General features: G+C 38.3%; 1 protein-coding gene across 2 annotated transcripts; it reads right to left on the bottom strand.

Moving 5' to 3' along the window:
• Nucleotides 1-186: 186 nt before the first annotated feature.
• LOC139460354 (secretory carrier-associated membrane protein 1-like) lies at nucleotides 187-21,116 on the bottom strand. Of its 2 annotated transcripts, none has more exons than XM_071241937.1 (9): nucleotides 20,890-21,116; nucleotides 12,950-13,063; nucleotides 12,212-12,361; nucleotides 11,427-11,493; nucleotides 10,942-11,070; nucleotides 7,984-8,143; nucleotides 7,372-7,470; nucleotides 6,363-6,480; nucleotides 187-3,171 (listed from the first exon to the last, which is right to left on the bottom strand). In XM_071241937.1, exons 1-9 carry the CDS (start codon nucleotides 20,944-20,946, stop codon nucleotides 3,007-3,009), a joined length of 1,059 nt encoding a protein of 352 aa, XP_071098038.1. In that variant the 5' UTR covers nucleotides 20,947-21,116; the 3' UTR covers nucleotides 187-3,006. The 2 variants fall into 2 exon arrangements, with proteins under 2 accessions (XP_071098038.1, XP_071097979.1); XM_071241878.1 differs by lacking the exon at nucleotides 6,363-6,480 and adding an exon at nucleotides 5,685-5,802.
• Between the last annotated feature and the right edge of the window lie 711 nt (nucleotides 21,117-21,827).

Raw genomic sequence — 21,827 nt, 5'->3', positions numbered from 1 at the left:
TGTTTACATCTTTTGGTATGACGCGGCCGGGGATTGAACCTCTCTGGGCGGACACTAGACCACGGATTGGAAACCAATCAGATGAACAAATGAATACTGCAGACAGACTGACAAAGCTTTTTCCAGGTCATAAATTAGAAACTAAGTGATCGCTCTAAACAGATAACAAGAAGACGTCTCACATTATTCATTTATTGACATAATATTTCACTTTTTCACAAAAGAAATTTCACCAATTCTGAATATTTTACAGGACACATTTTGTACATGCACCCGACAACAAGCAGAGGAGAATAATTTCAGACAGAATCTACGGATTTGAACCAAGGGTAACGAACATGAGGATGATGATAGACACAGAGGAGCAGCATTTGTACAGCTTTGACAACCATGCTGGCCAAACCACAAAACTTGAACACATTCTCATTTTCAATGTTGGTATCAAAACATTATGCCAACAATAGCTTCAGACCAGACTTTTAAATAAATTCAATTTGTACTGTTAAAAACAATCATCTGTTTATTTTTAATGTTTAAAAACTGGTTCATTATTGGAAGCTAATATCACACATACCGTAGTCTTTCCTGGATTTTTTACAAACTACATTTTAGTCTATCTTATTCAGATGTGGAAGTGCACATGTTCATGAATTCATGTTTCTATTTTTCCTTCAAAGGATGCCAATGAACATCAAGAGCATGACCATGGCCAACTCCCTCATTGATCAAATGACTTGTGCAAACCGAGAAGCATGTCTACCCTTAAGTACTCACTAACTTGTAGCACACTTTGAAAAGCTTGTGAATGAAGATAATCATAACAACAAGTAACACGGTAAGAATGTCTATATACAATAAACACTGGGTGAGCCCACTTATTTCAGTACTCCAAACGCCTCAAAGAGACTTTCAACATGTTGATCAACCTCAAGGTCAAAATCAGATAGTATCTTAATGGTTACAACGAGCTTAGGACTATTCTACACTAACTACTGTGTCAAAGCCACAGGCCTTCAAGTATTTAATACCAATACCCAACTATTAATTTTTACAATCAGCAAGAATCAATCAATAAATTACCACCATACACAGATAAAAAGAATTCCTACAGATATCAACCAATCAAATCATTTGACTGCCATAAAGTTTCCTTACACATGTCAAACAGGTATTGGAATATGGGTATTTATTTTATTCCGTCAAAGTGTCACGTTGAAAACTTGTCTATGACACAGCGGTAGTGTTAGAATGATTGATCAGTATTAAATGTTGGTAGTGTATATTTACATCAAACACATTCCACTAATTCTGTTCCATTGGATCTTTACCTGATCTGTCAAGGCCTGTAATAACATGCTGGTGTGACAGAGCCAGTAACAACCATCACTTCCTACTTGTGCAAGGACTACAAACAGTGATTTAGCAGTTTAACAATGATGACACCACTACAAGCTAGCCCTCTTAACATATGCTGACAAATAATTACACCTGGTGGTTGACAACGTCCATTTGCACAGTACAACATGTTCATTCCCACAGAATATTTATCTTGAAATATTGGATAAAATTTACACATAGGCAAGAGATATACAATGCTCCTCTTTTCATATGTACTTTCACAATTACTTGATTCATGCCAATGTTTCACTCTCCATCACACCTATATGTTGCAATAGGTTCAATAACATCAACAGTACAGCATCTTCTGCAACCATCGCTATCTGTCACCATTTTAAGAAGTTAGCCAATACAGGGTACACACCAAAACAAAATATAGTTTGTCTATCAAAAACAATAAATAATGTATTGAAGTAAGACAAACATTGTGCTATCTACAATGATGAAAATGAAGAAATGTAACTAACAATAACATAAAACTTTCACAGAATCGTATCATAGACAGTTTGAAGGAAACTGATGCTGTTATAACAGTTCCTGCCCAATGTGACATATCAAGTTGATCCTAAATGCAAGATGTTGGGAATTTAAAGCAACAATTTAATAAACATCAAACTGTCAGTATGAAGAAATTATGTTTGTGTTCTTATCAGATTAATCATTCTCAGAATCTCTGACAGACAGAAAAGACTGGTCCTGATTACATATCAATTAATAATACTTATTGTCTTCCATAAGCCATATGCTGATATAAGCAGGTGCATTGAGTAAGGTAAATGCATACATGCATGATGCACGGATGTGACAACAGTGCATGTCACAAGTGTTATTCTGTTAATGTGTTAATAAATATTGATAAAAGGATAAAGTTTGATCAAACGTTTGCCAGTAATGAAAATCTTTCATCATACATGAATGGACTAGACAGAAGTCTACGAAAAAATAAAAATAAAAAGAAGGCATGCTCTTTCTTTTTCTCTATGTAACATATTTTTACTATTTATATTATTTCTTTACTGTTATTTCTACCAAAAGGGGCTATCAATTCTACACAGCACTGAATGAATGATCCAAGGGCTTTATGAAAATGGTAGCAGAAACACAGGCATCAACCTTAGCTGATTTGATACCTCTTGGAATGGTCCCTGTATGATTGATATATCTCTCAAACCCTGATAGCAACAGGGTGTGTAAGTATATTGCAAGCACCTAAAGTACGATTAACCCAATACAATGTGGACATGAATCATATCAATGTAAGCTTAGCCAACTTGTCCTATGAGAAGATACAGCATGGGACTATACTGAATTGTAGGTGATTCTAAAAACAAATCTTCTTTACTGAGATATCCACAGTTCCATCATTTCCCCTCATGTGGAGTTCTACACTGTTTTAGGTGATGGGGAATACATTAAAAAATAACAAATAACATCAACCGTTCGGGAAGCTGTCCTATTAGAAGATTGACAAAATCCATTACATTGATCCATAGTGTGAACTCTCACATTCTCCGTCCAAGGTATAGGGATATCTGTCTCACCCGTGAAACAGAATTCCCAGTGCACATTCCTGATGTAGGGCGAGCATATTCCATAGTGCTGCAATCCTCAATATCGGTTTCCAGACCCATATTGCTGAGCAGCACCCCGAGCAGCCCCAGAAGCGGCATTTGCGGCAACATTCTGTACAGCTTCATTGCGCATGACGCCTGTCGCAAATTCCTGCTGGGCCTTCTGGAAACTGGCTCCAGTGCTTCGATAGATCCTATGTACCTGAAAATACCAAAAGGAGTCATTTGAAAGCATATTTCCACACTGAAATCCTAAAATTGTATGTTTTTAACAGTAATGGGAATTTTCAGCTTTGAGATAAGAGCAGAAGTAAACTTTCCACTGCCTGAAAAGTTTGCCCCAAATCTCTGTCATTCTTAAGTTTAGTCAATTATTATTTTACACCATGAACAACACAAGATCATTACCAATGTGAAGATACTCAAGCTGATAGCATATATAGGAATATATTTGTCTAAACAACAAAGTAGGAAAACTTTGTCACCTTTATTAACAAAATAGATATTGCCTACATCTTTACACAAGCTTAGAATGATAACATCCTGTCATGTGATGATCACGTGACAGGATAAAACTATTTTAAACCTTAGTTTGTGACAAGAGATTATGCATCAGATGTTCACAAACCTGTAACATGAAATGGTAAAAGGATGAACGTGTTTAGTAAGTTTAAGAAAATGATTGTAAAGAATGGTGTTAAAAGGGAACATGAAAAAGAACTAGTGTTTGCATATCACTTGTAAGCATCAACAACATCAACATTCAATGGGTAGGAACACTACAAATACCTCTATAGCGTACAATAACCACAACACAATCTGTGAAGGAGTAGACCGAGAATACCAATTGCTATCTTCTCAAAAAAGGAATTCTAATAGTGATACAAGATGTTCTGTTTGTTGTAAGTCACCGATTCTCTTCAATAATTTAGAATATGTATTATCAGTATCTGAGTTCCAGTGAAATGTTTACATTCAAAATAATATGTGCATGTACTCTAAACAGTCTAACATTACTATATCTTACACACATGCAGAATTACTTTGACACGTGATACTAACGCTACAACATCGACATCAAGCATGCCTGACTCTACTCATACAGTAGGTAGTTTCTCAGTAAATAACGATCTATTCAGCTAGCATGCTGTTAATTAACATGCATCTGCAAGGACAAGTCCTTGTCAAGTCCACAATTAGTCCCCAATCTCCCTGTTTCTAGTCAATCGATATCATTCTGCAGAAAGGATAGATAAATACAAATTAAGTAAGCTCCTCAATGACTACTTTTAGAGACGTTCAACTAATCAAACTAATTAAGACCCCCAATACTAAATCAAAAGTAAATATTCAAATCACCCTCATACCAAAAACAGTGAAAATCAATCACCAAAACTGTCTCTAGAACCACGAACAACTCCAGAATATGGATTCATACAAGTACTTGTGCAAATACCAGCTATTGCTAATGACAAAGTAGAAACAATTTATGGATTACAACTTCTTTATTTACTGTACAGGCAACGTTGCGGTATAGATAATGATACTGTTGTCAAGCTTGACAACCGTATCAGGATCTATACCGAAACGTCGCCTTTACAGTATATATAGAAGTTATCTATAAATTGTCTCTACTTTGTCATCCGTCAACTTCTAAGTGATGCCTATCAAACAATTTATTGATAATGATATTGACAGAATGTAGCGAAGTTATCTTTTTAAAAGTACCACATCTGTGATTTGCATTTCATCAGAGATACCTTAAAGGAAAAGGTAAAAAAATTATCTTTATTTCATTACATTTACACTGATAACTGTGCACAGTATTTCAATTGTTAAACTTATTCTGGCACATGGGTATATCAATGAATCCTTGTGGCACAGGTGCTACAGAAGTGTACCCCAGCTACCTTACACACAAAGGTACCCTGTCCAAACTCCAAGTACAGAAATGTACCTAGTGCGGCAATATTAACAGTGCTAAGTCAGGGGGAGTCTATTCTTCACCATGCACCAACACAATCCCTGGAAAACTGTAATGAGGTTTAAGGTCAAGTTCCAAAATTACTTCACCCCAAGATTCCTAGTGTGTCTGCCTGTGTGTGTGTCCATGTCTGTGTGTGTACAAGCCTGGACTAATGCTGGTTTTATAGTGCTAGCCCACTGACATAGCATGCCACATGTATACAAAACTCTTGACACAGTATACAGACTCAGAGCCGACTAGTCCTTATTTTATCATCTTAATGCTGAGTGCCAAACAAAGTAACAACAAGTACTATTTTTTAATGTATTTTGGTATGACGGCCTGAAGTTCGCAACCAATGATTTTCTACTCTTCAGGTAGACACTAGACCCAGAGACAGTTCCGCAAACATGAATCATGGGAGAACTTTTCTGGTTGGTTGGGGATTAAAGATCAACAGTGAACTCACAGCATAGACATAATGTGTCTGCAAATTGAAACCAGTTCCTATGCATCTTGAAACATACTGAAAATATACTTATCCTGACTCCAGTGTCGTACATGCTATCAAGCTAGGGTACATTTGTGTGTACAGAAAAGTAACTGGGGTACACTTGTGTAAACAGCAAAACCTGGGGTACATTTCTGTAGCACCTTTGCCGACATAGACCCCAACAGCAATTGTATGAATATGAGCGATCATGTGTGGTGTCCACATAACCTGCTGTAGCTCCCAGGCCTGTACCTACCCTGATGAGCATAACCATGCAGGCAACAGCTTTGAGGGTAAAAAAGAAGGCTACAATAAGCATGACAGCTGCCGCCCCTGGACTCTTGCTTATAATGCCAAGGCCGTTAATCCACCCTCTACAAGAAAAAAACAACTATTGCAACAGAATAGCTAGCTAGGAATAAACTGAGTACCATCAAGACAATAACCACAGACAATGTCAACATGCTGGGTTAATTCTAGTTGCTTTCATGCACTTACTCAAGTATAGCCAGACTGGGTGGGAATTTACATGAGATCAAATTATCATAACTTCCATTTATTAACAAAAAACATTACTGACATGTTATTTACATTTTTTTTACTGTCCATTGAAGCAAAAATGTAATACTCCCCAAGCACTTTCTGGATATTCTTGAGTAATTGCAAGTCAATCTGAATGTCAGACTTGAGAATGGCACTTAGAAACTGGAAACTGAGACAGTATTAGGATGGAATAAATATCTTAGCTTTACTTATAAAAAAGACCAAATAATTTACCATACATAATCTGCCAATGAATAAGTAGGTGGATAAAAGCACATGTACAGAGTTCCGTCTCACATCCTGTTTCTAGGCCCATTACCCCTGACCAACATTCCTTGCGTAGCAGCCATACATGTTGCCCATAACCAATGGAAGGTCTTCCCAACTCTACCTTTACAAGGGTGGCAAAGCTTATAATGGCCAACAGGCCAAAAAAGATGCCAATAAATATCATGATGAGACCCGCAGCAATACTGTTGCGGACTGTCGAGAGACCTGTGATGATGCCACTGAAATACACAGTCAACTTTAGTGAGTGAGTGAGTTGGGTTTAGTGCTGCTTTGAACAGTATTTCCAGCTATATCACAGCGTGTCAGCTTAATGTGGGAGGAAAGCCCAAAGTGATTTACCTTTAAGATAAAAGATTTACCACTTTGGTGAAACCCACAACTACGAGTGCGGTGCTGACGAACCAAGAAATATTATCATTGCGAACCGGAAATTGAACCCACAAGCACGTGTCTGGTGTGACCAAGGGACACAACTCTGCACAGCAAATTGGGGCGCCCTAGAAAACTGGGTAACCCATGCCCCTCCTCTCTCCCCCCCCCCACACACACACACACTCTTAACATTTTGTAATTCCTTTACATGCAACATGAATATAATTCAAACTGATAAACAAAGTAGTTAAATATGGATACTAACCATTCAATTAATCATGTTAATCAATGTTTTTTTGTCCAGACACTCATCCTCATCTCTTGTGAATTAGTTTTACAGTAATTTTTCATAATCATACAAATAGCTAATGAAAACCAAACCAGATATAAATTCTGGCCTGTACTCAATGTGTACCAGTCATAGCCATTGTCATGCAAGGTTGTACATGTGACCTATTTACTTTTTACTCAGTCACCACTATTATGATAAAAATGACCTCTAACTCCATGATCATCTATCTCAAAGTTGTCTGGAAACTAACCTTAGAATAATTTTAGTTAACATGTTTCCATGGTTACTTGTGTTCGCATATATAATGTCCACTACATGAAATTTTCAACAGTAAAACTACAAGATATCTTACAAAAAAAAGAAATATGAGCATGTTTCTTTAAGCTCTTCTAGTCCTTGACCAGTAAAACCCAAAAGACATTCAATTTACAGATATATTACTTACACTGTGAAGTTCGTGATGCCCAAGCACTGAATGACATACACACAGAATTGGAAGAAAAATACAAAAAAAAATACAAAGAAATTGAATGAGCTGTCACTCCTGAAACAGAAGAAAATAGACATTATTATAACCACTATTAGTACATCAAAATGATATGTATACAAGACAATATGAGTCTCCCACCTCACTTATTGTAATGGCTGTGTGCACATCCTTATGTCTGAGTGATTGGGTGTATTTAATTTAATTTAAATTTATCAATATCTATTCGCTAAAAATCTGTGAAATGGTCAATAATGTTTCTAATAAAAGCCCTCATGGAAATGTGTAAACATGTTACTATGCATTTAAGAAGAATCATGTGAGTGTGGTTTAACACCATTTATAACAGTATTTCAGTTATACCATGGTGTCAGCTTGAGAGGAAAGCCCAAAGTGATGAGGTCTTGAATATTGACCACTTTGGTAAACCCCACGAGCATGTTATGGTGCTGAAAATCTAGGTTTCTAACCCACTATCCCAGGTTGCTGGAAAGCCCAAGAGTTGCAAATCTACACAGTTGGGCGAAAACCTTTTCATGTATCATTGAACACTGATGGTGCTCCACCTACCTGAAAGCTTTGTAGAGTGGTCTGTACCAACAGATGAAAGAACAGGGGGAAAAGACAATGAACCACAAAATGGCCAGGCCAAAAGTAGTGCCACCATTTGAGTCCACGATGAAGTAAGCCAGACTTGCCAGCACATTCAGGAACAACACAAATACATGGACTGGAAGTAAAAGCAGACGAGATGAAGTCCAGTGAAATGTCTGCTTGACATTTTTAAATAAGATTGAAACTTGTTACTAAGCCGTTTCAGAAATCACTGAACCTGCAATGGCATAATTAGCATCAAACAAAAGTAAAGTGAAAATTGTCACTATCTGACCTGGTCATAGTAATTTAATAAATTAACATTTTACTTTACAAAGAACATGCTGTAGTTTCACAAATATAATAAGTGTGAAACCTTTCTATGCACACAGCATCATGGTAATATGAACCATTTATTCATTAAAATCTCCTGCAGGGTCTATTATCATGATTATATCAAACATATCCACAAAAATATATGTAGGCAGTCCCAAGGTTGACAAAATGCAATACTTATTTGCCTGAAACTCCTTTTCATCAGTCTCATACTCAAAGACCCCTACAAAGACTGATATAGATCTCAAAATGACTTCCTAAGCAACTGAATTGTCCTTTAGGGGTGACTATCCATTATTACAATATCCCTTTATAGCATCATTGCCATAGTACTGCAGGTATGTTGACAAACACCTGTACCTTCCACCATGCAGATCACTCGACACAATGACAGAGCCAAACATGTACACCAAGTCCTAGTTTTAGCAGATTGTTCAAAGGTGTTGGCAATTTAACTTAGGTACCACTGACTGTTGTCTCATATAAAGTTGTAAACCTTTTCTGAATGTATACGAACGTGTCAGATCAAGCAAGGTGTATTTTAGATTAAAATGAGTGGAAAAGTAAATGAATAACAGTATTTATTTGAAATACATGTAGTTGTGTCTAGCATGAGCATGGCATGGCATGAAATCAATGTTAACTATTTATTTTTAACTAGTAAAACCCTAGATATTTTTTATATTTGTATACTTTTCCAGCATTACTCTTTAATGCATATCACTGCTTGTTCTTGACAGAGAAAAGAGTTGTGTGAAGATCTTTGCTTGAAGAAGTTGTTTTAACTAACTGAGAGGCCAACCCTATCACACAGCTCCCACGTGACCAGGGGAAGTGACGTCATGGATCCTCACAATACTCTGGAGACCAGAACATCAGAAGGCATCGTGGGGAGGCAGCTCTGTGATGGGTGGGCCTCTTTAGACACAATAATGCAGGACAAGTATGCAAATATAAAAAATATCCAGGATTTTACTAGATTATGTTACTTATCCTGCATTACTCCTTTATGCATCTTTATCCCACGGAATCAGTGGAGGGCATATCCTCAGGTGTGGACTTTCATCTCAGAACTCTGTTTCCCTCAGCCAATCCTCGGCTGTGTGGTCGGCATCATATAGCAGCGTTTGTGGCTGGTGGAGGGCTGGGATCAGTTACGATTGTATGTGCTCCCACCGGTCCCTGGGTACAGAGAGGAGGCAAGCATTGTCTGAAAAAGACCCCCGATGAACTGAAGGTGGAAAGAGGGTATCAACTCTGAACTTCTTGAGGTTGATCTTCCAACCCAACTGGTATAGGGGGGTCGAAGTCCCTGTAACAAAGTCAATTCTTTATCCATGTACATGTGTAGGCCAGTGGCCCATGGTACAATATTTGGTGACGAAGTAGAGTGACCATGGCAGTCGTCGATGTAGGCCTTGAAGTCAATGTCCCGGAGATGGAGCTTGTTAAGCTGTGTGAAAAGACACGGGGCCGAAGAAATTCCAAACAGGAGGACCGTCCATTGGTAATGGACTCCCATGAATATGAAGCAGAGGAATTTCCGGTTGTCGAGATGGATTGGGACATGTAGATATGCGTCCTCGATGTCAAGGCCAATAAGCACATCGTGTGCCTGGATCAGGGATTGCGGCAGCCTGAGCATGGTCATCTTGAAATAATGAATTTCCAGAATTGATCCAGTCTCCCACCTGGAGAGTCAACAACTTGGACGGTTGGTGGTGGGAGGTCCTAGTTGTGCGTGTCTGGCGAATCAATGAGAGTCCTTGCGGTCACCACTCCCTCCCTTGGAGTGGCCGCAGGGGGGTGGTATGAGTCCGAGGATTTGCCTTTGCTATTGCCTCTACTCTGAAAAGTTGAGGCGAAGCCCCGCTCCTGGGGGTGCAGAGGGTTGGTAGGAGGCAGGCCGAGATGACTTATCAAAAGGAGGCTACGGACAGGAGAGTGGCTCCTAGATCAGCAAATCCTGCGAGACGAGCGTCTGTCACTCCAATGAGAGGGTGTACTGGGCAAAGCAGAGGCCAAGGAATAACGGGAGGAAGATTGACGACCAGTAGAAGAGAGGGCGGAGGGCGTCTATATAGGCGTCTGACAAGGCTCGCCTCAGAGAGACGCTGGGGTTGGCGCGGGCGTCAGTATGATAGGCGCCATCTGCATCGGCACTTGGAGAGACGCAGGTATAGGGACTGTGGGCGACGCTTGTAGAGGCGTCTATATAGACACTGGGGCCAAGGCTGAGGCAGATGGCGTCTGTTGTAAGGCCTGCAAGTACTGGAAGAGAGTGGCATCCATCATAGGCTACTGGGACGTAGGCAGGGGAACCTGTTGGAAACCATAGCCCAAGGACGTCTTTGCCTTTGCCTTGCATCATGGTGGTGGCCACCGTGAAGAGAGACGTGGTGTTGGTCGTTATGGTGCTCTAGGTAAAGACTGAGGCCAAGGGGCAACAGTGTCACGAACAAACAGTAACAGGCATAAAGGAGTAATGCAGGATAAGTATAAAAATTATCATTGTGATAGGGACAATAGTGATGCAAGGGTTGTAGGACCTGTATTTTTCATGAAACACATGTGAGTTGAAGGTAGAGCATTACTTACACATCCAGAGGTAATAGACAAACTTGACAATCCTCTGAAAGTCTAATGGAATATCTACACTGAAGTCCTGGTAGAAGCAAGGGCCGAGAGGGAACCAGCTTGGCAGAGGAGGCCAGTTGTTCTGACGGTCTGAAAAGGTACACACAAACAAGTTGTTAAACACAAAATGTTTATGCAAACACAATCAAACTACATCAAAATTATAACCAACTGCAAATATTGTTATAAGAAAAGGAACAATTTTTCTTTGAGCATTCTGTTCCAACTGAACTCAATCTTCTTCACATTGACTTTCGGACACTGGCAGTCTAACAGGGATAAAAGCTAACCTGGAAAATTTAATCCTTTAATAGGCATAATATACAACACAACACCTCAAATGGTTTAAAATCACTAACCCTGGTGACACCTTGAGTATAAAACAACAAACACGGCTAGAGGGTTGGGCTAATTTCTATCCATGCACTGACAACTAGAATACTGACCTTTGAATTGCATGTTTTTCATTTCTTGTTCTTTCCTCTGAAGCTCAGCAGCTTTCTTTTCTAATTCCTGAAAGAGAAAAGGCAATGAACATCACTAACCTCCACAATATTCCCAACATGGCAAAGCCCCATTAATTTCAAACTCTATGATTCATAATCTCCACATCTCTTTCAATCCAAAAGTAACTCTTCTATCATTTTCCTCAAATGAACTGGAGAGTTTTGGCATATTGCACAGAATAGTTTCAATTTCAATTGAGTATTACAAAATTTTCTATGCTTCTTTTAATCACAGCATGAATTTGAACACCAAGTAACTCCTCCCAAACAGGTACCACTTAACAATTGCCTCAAGATTCATGGATGCATGTGGATTTACACCGTCAATACTTCGCATGATTGTTTGGACTGCATGCCTCCATCACACGCACAAACATAGAGCCGATTTTAGGTGTAGTTGCTATATATAACAAAAGAATCAGGACACAACTTGGTCCAACCTAAAAGGAAAACACCAAGTGCTCAGACCAATGAGAGCAGAGCATACAGTGCAAAAATGGCATTATTTATCATGAAACATGTCGAAGCATTGCAGACTTCTGCTCTACTTTTGGTCCAAACTTGAGGCAATGGTAGGGTTTTCAAAGAGTTTATACACAGAATAGGGTTTCCAGGAGTCATGACCACCCAAAATAGACACATGTCACTGTCTGTGAGTCTCGATTAACGTGTACTGGAGGAACCATGTGTAACAGAACCTGTGGTACTGACAATGGTGGACCTACCTCTTGCCTCCTCTGAAGTTCACTTGTGTCTATCTTCTGGGCAGCAGATTGTGTGTAGGGCGGTGGGGGCTCCTCTGAAGGGGTCATGATGGCTGGCTGAGTTTGAGCGGGTTGAGGAGGTGGCACCAGAGGGGTGGTGGAGGCATTAGACTGAAGAGCAAAGTTGGTTCTCATACAAAAGCTGTATTGCACCAATATATTTATACATAAAGCTCCCCCTTGACTGAGGTCAACAATGCAAACATTTTCAACCAGAAAGGCTACTAAATTGTTTGTTGTTTAACACCACACTCCAGCAATATTCCAGCTACATGACCGTGGTCTGTAAATAATCCAGTCTGGACCAGACAATCCAGTGATTGATTCATGAGCATCCATCCACACAATTGGGATATGATGACATGCATCAACCAAGTCAGCGAGTCTGACCACCCGATCCTGTTGGTTGCCTCTTACGACAAGCATGGTCACCTTTTACTGCAAGCATGGGTTGCTGAAGACCTATTCTTCTTCACGGGGTCAAATTCTGTTTCAATACAGAACAAATGTAACTTAAACATTAGTAAAAAAGGATACAACAAATTATATTCAAGTGTACAACATGTACAATAATTTAGTTAGCAATTCTCAACAAAATACAAACAAGATCATGTTTATCAAACAAGAGCTAATTTTTCTTGAGGTCATTGGACTCGGGATATGACATGATCTGCAGACACATTTAGCATGTTCAGTTACCCCTGAGGCTGGTCTGGTCTGGTTGCCCTCGGCGAAAGGGTTGTAGTCATCGAGCCCTCCAGCTTTCTGTCCACCGCCTCGTCCCGACCCTGCAGCCTGCTGGACAGAGGGGTCCTGGAACACAACATACATTCCGTGCATGACTTGATTTCAATGACACTTTGGCCGCAATTGTTTTCTCATCCAAGCACTCATGACAAATATTGAGAATAAACAGTAAAGATACATCCACCACTTCATCATGTCCTTCATAATCTTAAAGAAATATTCACACCGGGCACATGATAAATCAACACTGTAAAGGGTCAACGGTTAAAAATCACAAAACACTAAGACAATATCTTCAAAATATTTCAGACAGGCTTTTCATGAGTGAGTAAGTATGGTTTTACGCTGCTTTTAGCAATATTTCCAGCAATATCACGGCAAGGAACAGTAGAAATTTGCTTCACCCATTTAACCATAGGAATTGAAACCAGGTCTTCGGCGTGACAAGCGAAGCTTTAACCACTAGGCTACCCAACTTACTATGAACAATGGAGGCACCGCATGATTTTTGTTCAATGACTCAACTGTAACAAAGATTTAACTGTAGCCATCTGTGTTTACAGGAATGCTTTCTTTTCCACTAAGGCAATGAATATGAATCAGGATAATTCATCTCAGTACATGGAATGTGCAGAAACGAAACTGACATGTCACATGTTTGGAAATATTATGCCAATAGACATCCACAAAAAGAAATGACGAATATCACTCCTGATTACATGGACTAGGTCAGATTACTTGAATATGATCAATGATCAATGAAGCAGTTTCCTCCAATATGCAGACCTTCTGCGGGCCTTCAGATTGATCGACTCCTGATGGACCAACTAATCCATTACCTTCCAAATTCATGGGCCATTTTGAAGAAAAATGGATTTGGGAATCCATATTGTTCAGCAACGGGAATGCTCACTTGTTTTTTTAGGGCCCCTGGCAATCTGAAGCACCATGTATGTTAATAACATGTAGTGCCTCCATTTACCAGAAGATTGGTCAGACTAAGTAACTCTCAGCCAATGCATTGCAACTGTGCCTGGAGCATATAGTCTGGCAATCAGCAGGAACCTTACACCATGTTCTCTCTATAGCACACTATTGATTTCCGCAGACTGAGCTGTGCTACATTAATTAGCCCTCTGGAAGCCAGGTCCTCATCAATAACCAGTACCTGCACTATAGTACAGGTAATGTAGTCCCCATGAACAAACATCGAGAATCTAAAGTGTAACTGTCAAATCTTACTGACAAGACACTAACCAACATGATCAGAATACTGTCCATCCTGAAGGATATCTTGTACTGGATTGAGTAGATCTCGACAACTAGAGATGTTAAAGGTTGTGACTGTTACATTACAAAACAATACAGCACAATCATGGCGACAGCATGCACAGCTAATCACGTTGATAATGGTTCTCCTCAACATTAATGGCATATAAGCTGGCATATCAATAGGCTAAAAGTTATTTTTTCGTCATTTTGATTCAAGTATGCCAAGCAAATTAGTCCAAATCGAAACTAGTCAGAATCTACTGAAAATGACAAAAAGAGAGAGACAATTTCAGGTTTATTAATCACTGTCTTACTTGCACATGCTGCAGACCTAATTAATGTTGTGTACTCAATATCCAACACTGAATCACACCTAAATCCCATGGGGACCTGTGAAGCCTGCAACACATTGTTCCTCCAACACCAACAAAGCAGTGTGAAGTAGCACGTTCCTACCACACTGAGGAACTTACTCTTAATAAATGACAAGTTGAGAAGTCACTCACCACTATGTCAACTGTCACACCGTTGAGCATCTGAGCTAGTCACTGTCAGCTTCAGAGCTGGTACACTGTCATACAGTCAATATTCACCAGCTGCGCACAGTGAATATCATTTTTATGTTGATTCCTTTCATTTATCACCTTGTTGAATTGGAACATAATGTATAATTGCCTAGTGTGATGACACAGGGCTGCCAATATAACATTCAAGGCAATGTCTAACAAAGACGCGAGCCCACTAAACTTAACTAGCAATACCAACTGTGAGAATCAAAGTCAATGGGGGTAGAGGAAATAGTTAAAATGATTGAAAAAACACAACTGATTAAAAAAACATGTCAGTGTTCCATTCTTGGTATTGATCATGTTTATATGGTAATGTGATGGTTGTTTACCACCAGTATCATGATTATGAATCACCACAATCTCAATCATGTTCATGATCAAATTTCAGGAAACACAAACTCACATTTTTTTGTCTCTTTAACATGTTTAACAAAATTAAATTGTCGAAAGTACAAGGGTAAAAAAACCTACAAACAAAGAATCAGTTATGTGTGAAATTACAACATTAAACTGTTTGACTTCCTTATACATTCCCATGTTTACTGTGCTAATAGACATGATAGATGAAATTCAGGTTTCTCATAATCGAAAGTCAAAGACCTTGAAAAACTTCCAGAGCTAAAGATTTATTTGAACATGTATAGGTCAACATCAAGTAATCAAAAACTGTAAATGAGATGGCCAAGGGACCAATAGCTCATAAACGTGATAAAGGAATCATATTTTCATGGGTTAAGTCAACCCTTGCGATATGAAACACTTCAATACAAAGTTACTGGTCAAGCTTTGTTGTATGTACATATATTCTATGAACATGATGCACAAAGTATGGCATAAACTGTTTGGTTTTTTTATTTATGGTAATACAACATATTTGTCATAACCATGTTTACAAACTTAATCATATTAACAGAGAGCAAAATTATCTTACTAACCACACAAAACTATATTCACTTGTATTTACATCATGTTAATCAAATATCAAATTAGTGAGTGAGTGAGTGAGTATGGTTTTACGCCGCTTTTAGCAATATTCCAGCAATATCACGGCGGGGGACACCAGAAATGGGCTTCACACATTGTACCCATGTCGGGAATCGAAACCAGATCTTCGGCGTGACGAGCGAACGCTTTAACCACCAGGCTACCCGACCGCCCAAAATATCAAATTAACAATTACTAACAAATTTCAAATGTCTTTCCAGAAAACATTACATTCATAGCTGACTTGATGAAGCCACATCTGCACAGGATCTGTGCAATGTGTGTTAATGAATACAATGAATATACATGTAGCAGTACAGGAGAAATCCATATCCTAACAAACATATGCAGCTTTCTGGATTCACTCTTGCATTGACATGCTGGAGGAAATGAATACTATACAGAAACTAGGGCTGATTTACATCCCCTACTGAGCCCATAGCTGTGGTAACACACACTCCATGCATATTGATTTGCACAGTTTGACTTCAAGATTTATCTTCAAAATAAAACTGACATGAAAAAGCTGTGAATTATGTAAAAAATGCAATTACTTCACTGAATAAGGAATACAAGAATGTACAATATTACTTTGACAATCTCAGATAATAAACATATACCATGTAAACATGGCATCAGGAACATGACACCATTGCTGATCTCATACGAAAATTTGGACAATAATCGGGATTGACTGTACCTTGTACAAGTGAATTGGATTGTGTTACTTCATTTGATATTACTGTCAAGATGGTACACTAGCTATTAGTGATTGTATGTGCTTATATTTTGGAAGATTAATCAAAATCAGTGGTTGATAGCACGAGCGATTCTCAAACAGTCACTGTGACACTCAATCAGTCACATGTTGTAACAAACTTGTCTCTCTTTCAAGGGGCTTTTACCATTACTCAATGTAAGTATCCAGCGGTACACACAACTTAGCTTCACATTTGAATTGCCTCCCTTTGTTTATTCAGAGCACTAACCCATAAAATTAATCAAAAGCATTTTGATTTGTTAAGTGTGGGTTTATGATGTTCATATTCACTCAAAAATGTAATGCATCCAAACTGTTGCCTTGAACATGCTGAAGTGTCTGTTGTATCAATGGATCATTATCCCACGTTAGGGTTAGTCCTATTTCAACCTTGATATTCCTGAATCTCTTTCAAATTTGTTTTCCTAGAAAACAAACTAAACAATGCTAAAGGATTGTTTTAACCAAACAATAAGAGTGAACATGGTGAAGAGGTTACAGTTGTATAAAATGTAGTCACTGGTCTTGATGATACTAGCCACGGTTACCATGGTAACTGAAAACCTGTTAGCACAGGTAGGTTTACCTCTGTAAATGGAAACAACAGGTTGAATATTCTGTATCATTGTAAACATGGTAAATGAGACTCTACCATGTTTACCAGGTTCTTGATGTTTGCTTTGCTCCCTGTTACAATACATTTAGTTTGATATCTTGCAATCTCATTGACATGTGATACATACACCAGTGATGCACAGACCCACTTTCATTAATGTAAACCATTTTATGATATTGTAATTAATTACTAAAGATCATGCCATTATCAATTATTACTTGCAAAATGCAATAGTTCAAAGTCACATGAGAATTAATGGACGACACACAACACAATAGTGTATGTTACTGTAGTCTGGTGTCAAAGTGAAAATGATATTGATGAACAAAACTGTCTTCAGTTATGTGAAGAATGACAACCAAGTATAGAATCAATACTATCAGGTCACGATAAATCAACATCAGTTATAAATATCATCTTAATTTCAGAGTTTCAACAATAATGTTCCAACTATAATGTAACATATTGTTAACGTAGCTCTTAGTATTGTTGAGCTCAAAGTCAGCATTCTAAATTACAGGAAGTTCACTTGTACCAGATTAGTAAAATCATAAAAGTAATGAAGCACTAGTGACATTACCTTGGGGCCTAATTTTCACTATTAGGAAGACAGATACTATATGGCAGACTACTGAAAACTATTTTTTTTTATTTCTAACCATGCTAACCCTGACAAAGTTCCGTTGACAGTAAAAGTCATCCTTGAAACAACTATTTTAAACATTTTTCATGTTTGTACCCATATTCATAAAATAATTTTAATCTCAAGCTCTACTTATTACCTCACTAGAGATTCACTAGTAATGGAAGGACAACATTTAACCAACTCAAAATGATGACTTACGACATATCAACTACCTCCTAACAAATTGTAACATTACGTCTGTAACTGCCGTATTACATGGTGTGTATGTCGCCATAGGTCAGTATGGTATATATAGTATGAGTCATAATTATTGAGAATTGAAAAATCTTTAAAATTGTAAATATGAAAATTTCCCCCAAAAAAGTAAAACATATTTTAAGTGAGCACAAACCTTCTTTAATCACATCACAGTAACATAAATATTTTATCAGACCACCATTTGCTTCCAAACCCATTTTTATACGATTGGGCATACTTCCTATGAGAGAGGTTAGAGTCTCGTGGGTGAGAGCGTCCCAATATCGCACCACTTCGCGCTTCATGTCATCAACTTTTGTCAATCCCTTTTGGTTCACCGACTCCTTCATGAGTCCCCACACATTTTCTATAGGATTGAAGTCCGGGCTGTAGCTAGGGCAGTCCAAAATGGTCACATTGTTGTCCACAAACCACTGCCGCGCATGTCTTGCAGTGTGTTTGGGGTAATTATCCTGTTGCAAAATTCAAGTATTTCCATAAAAAACATCTGCATTTGGGATCAGGTGAGCTTCCAAAATGTCTGTATACCTTTCACTGGTTAAATTACCCCCAAAGACACACATGGGCATCGTTCCAAGTGAAGATATCCCTCCCCAAACATGAAACTTCGGACTGTACTTTGGTCTCTGGTACGTACAATGGAACGGAATGACATTTTGTCCACATTTTAACATTGTTAGGATACACCAATACAGAGCTTAGTGTGAAAATAACACTGTTCCAGTCAAAGTTTTCATGCGCCAAACATCACTCTACATGTCTATCCTTGTGTTCTTGTTTCAAGAGCGGAGAGGCAATTCCTTTCATTTTTCCCATCCAAGTTAATCAAATTTCTTCTTACTGTAGATTTGGATACATTTACTGTCCCTCTATCTACCATTTCATGTTAGATATTTGAGATACCCGCCCATTCTGTTTTTAGAAGCCAAAATACCAAGTCTCACATGATCACCAAACACCAGTTTTCGAGGTCTCCCCGCTCCTTTTCTGTGCTCAATTCCTGAACCATTCTCAATATTCTTAACTCTATACACTGTAGAAAGAGGAGTATCTGTGCTCTTTGCTAATGTAGCAGCATCAGTGATGCCTTCATCATCGAGCTGTAGAATCAACCTTCTTTTCTCCTCTGCACTCATTTCTGACATATATCAGGAAAAGTCGTCTGCTCCATAATCAAGGGAGATAACTCTAATTTGCAACTTCTAAAATTGAAGAAGAGTTGCTTCCCTTTGACCATACCTCAATTTTAAACACTTGTCAATATTTATATTCCATGTATGCTTCCTCGAATATGACATTAAAATTCTCAATAATTTTGAACCAGACTATACCTGTATATGAATGACTTGTGAAACAAATGCCATGTATTTTGATGGCACCCAGTGACTAGGGCTGAGCTAAAAAGATTGATAATCGGAATTATTGTTGACGGGAAGAACTATTAACGATTATCAATATGAAATTGTCATCGATAATAACTTACATAAACTATTGTGATGAAATAAAGTATATCGCAAATGTCCACAACATAATCTATGTATAAATGTGTCACTGCTCACCACTGGTGTGAAGTATGTTGGTTTCTTTCAGGACTCTCTCACATATTTGCTTAAAGTTACTTCTCCGATATTTATCGATAATTGATCGATATTTAGTCAGCGATTATCAATCTCTATAATGTCTATCGATAGCCAGCCCTACCAGAGACCCTTACTAGTAATTCTTATTTATTCTTGCATATATGGAACGTTGTTCATTGTCAATACCTGGAAAGTACTACTATTCACCATGCACACTTTTTCGGGTTTCCATTAGCACCGGGCAGAGGTTTGAATTCTAGGCCAATGAGTTAATGCAATTAGCTATACCACAAGATCACAGACACTACCACAACTAGTGATTGTTTACCTTGATGCACATGCACGGTAACCATATTTCTCTGCAAAATTAGCAACAGCACTGATTTGCCTCAAATTACATTGTAATAATTTGTTGTAAAAGAGATGAGATAGCTAACCCACAGCATAACTCACACCTAACCCTAAGGATTGGGAAGGCGTGTTTGACTGACAAGGAGTGCCCTACCCTAGGAGTCTAAGAGGGGTGTTTACTCGTAAATGGGTGTTTGATGGGATAGGGATTCCAAGGGTTAAAGATAGGGGTGGGGGTAGCCTACACTAACCCTAAAGAATAAAGAGGCACACGAAAAACAAAAGCCACAGCCAGCTATTGGAGCCAATATGCTCTATAAGCACAAGATGCGCCCAGTGAACTGCAGTCTTGCCTGTAGCTTGAAAACATCAACACATATTATTATTAGACTATTCTTTAAATGAAGAGAAGAAATGGGACTAATGATTCCAACTGTTTTTGACCATCAAGATCCACTTGTCACTAGTGAGTAGTGTCACTTATGTTAGTGTTCAAAATATATTATATCTTGTGACATGACCTTAATAATACACAATATTCCACGACAGAATGCTGATAAGTAAATAAGCACTGCTCAATGTTTAGGATCAACGTTTGACATCGTTTAGCATATCTGAAAGGACATGTCATGTGTTAAATGTAGACCTAAATGAAGTCAGTCTGCTTCAGGATTCAGGATTTCGTCGCGAAAAAAATCAATAAAGTAATGATAGAGCAATTCATAGTTTCCTTTACACAAATAATAACACAAAATACAAGCAACAGATTATCATATTTGATATGAAAGCAGCATAATTTGCTGGTACACCCCCACTTCCTGTTTCTGAAATCATGAAAATATGACAAAATGCTCACTGAGAAGGGGTTGGACGCTTCAGGATCTGCAAACGGGTTGCTGTCGAAGCCAGACATTTTGTTTCAGTTCAGTGTCAACTTATATCAATCTGCTATCGACCCCACAAATCTAATCCAGTATTTCTTCTCATTTACCACAGGTGTTTAGACAAATCTGCCAATATTTTGTGAGGTGTTCCTGTAATATGGCAGAGTACTGGCGGCGCATGCGCAATTGTCAATGTCACATGAAATTACGTCATTTCTGCCGGTAATGAGCTATTTGTTTGTGAATTTCGTCGTAACGTATTATTGTCTTGATACAATTAACGTACATTAATTAATGACGTTATAATAAATGGCATATTCTTGTACAGCTATGTGTGGATGTGTCCACATATAAATATTCATTTGGTTTGCACAAAAAGACGAACACGAAAACGGATCTTGTCGTCTGCTATATTTAGCTTATTTACTCATACGTAGGAGGGGATTTCTCTTTGAAAACAAGCGTACACCTCGTGACAACAAATCATCGAATGGTGTTGTTCGTGACTATACCATGATGACGGAGTCGCTAGTATTAGTTTATGTGTGTATGTAGTAGACTAGTAGCTTTGTAGAACCTACATAGATACCAGTTATTGATATCTTTGCGGGCACTCTGTAACAGGCACTGTACTGATATCAGCAGTTATTATATTGTGATATGAAATTATCGTGAAAATATGCTAATCATACTATCACAAGACTGATTACCACATTTACTAGCAAGTGTTATCGTGTCGCGTTGATGTAATAAACCGTTTCCTTATTTGTATCTTCTGCAATTCCCTTGATAAATCCTCTATAGAAGATGAATATCATGTTCTCATTATATGCCCAAGATATCAAGCTGTCAGAAATCAATACCTAGCACAATATTTAACACATTGTTCAAAATATTTAACATTTTTATC

The sequence above is a fragment of the Haliotis cracherodii genome, unplaced genomic scaffold, assembly GCF_022045235.1.
Source record: "Haliotis cracherodii isolate W230 unplaced genomic scaffold, xgHalCrac1.p SCAF_1, whole genome shotgun sequence".
In the NCBI taxonomy this organism is placed as follows: domain Eukaryota; kingdom Metazoa; phylum Mollusca; class Gastropoda; order Lepetellida; family Haliotidae; genus Haliotis; species Haliotis cracherodii.
Note: the sequence above shows the minus strand (reverse complement) of the source record. Positions and strands in the feature narration are given on the sequence as shown.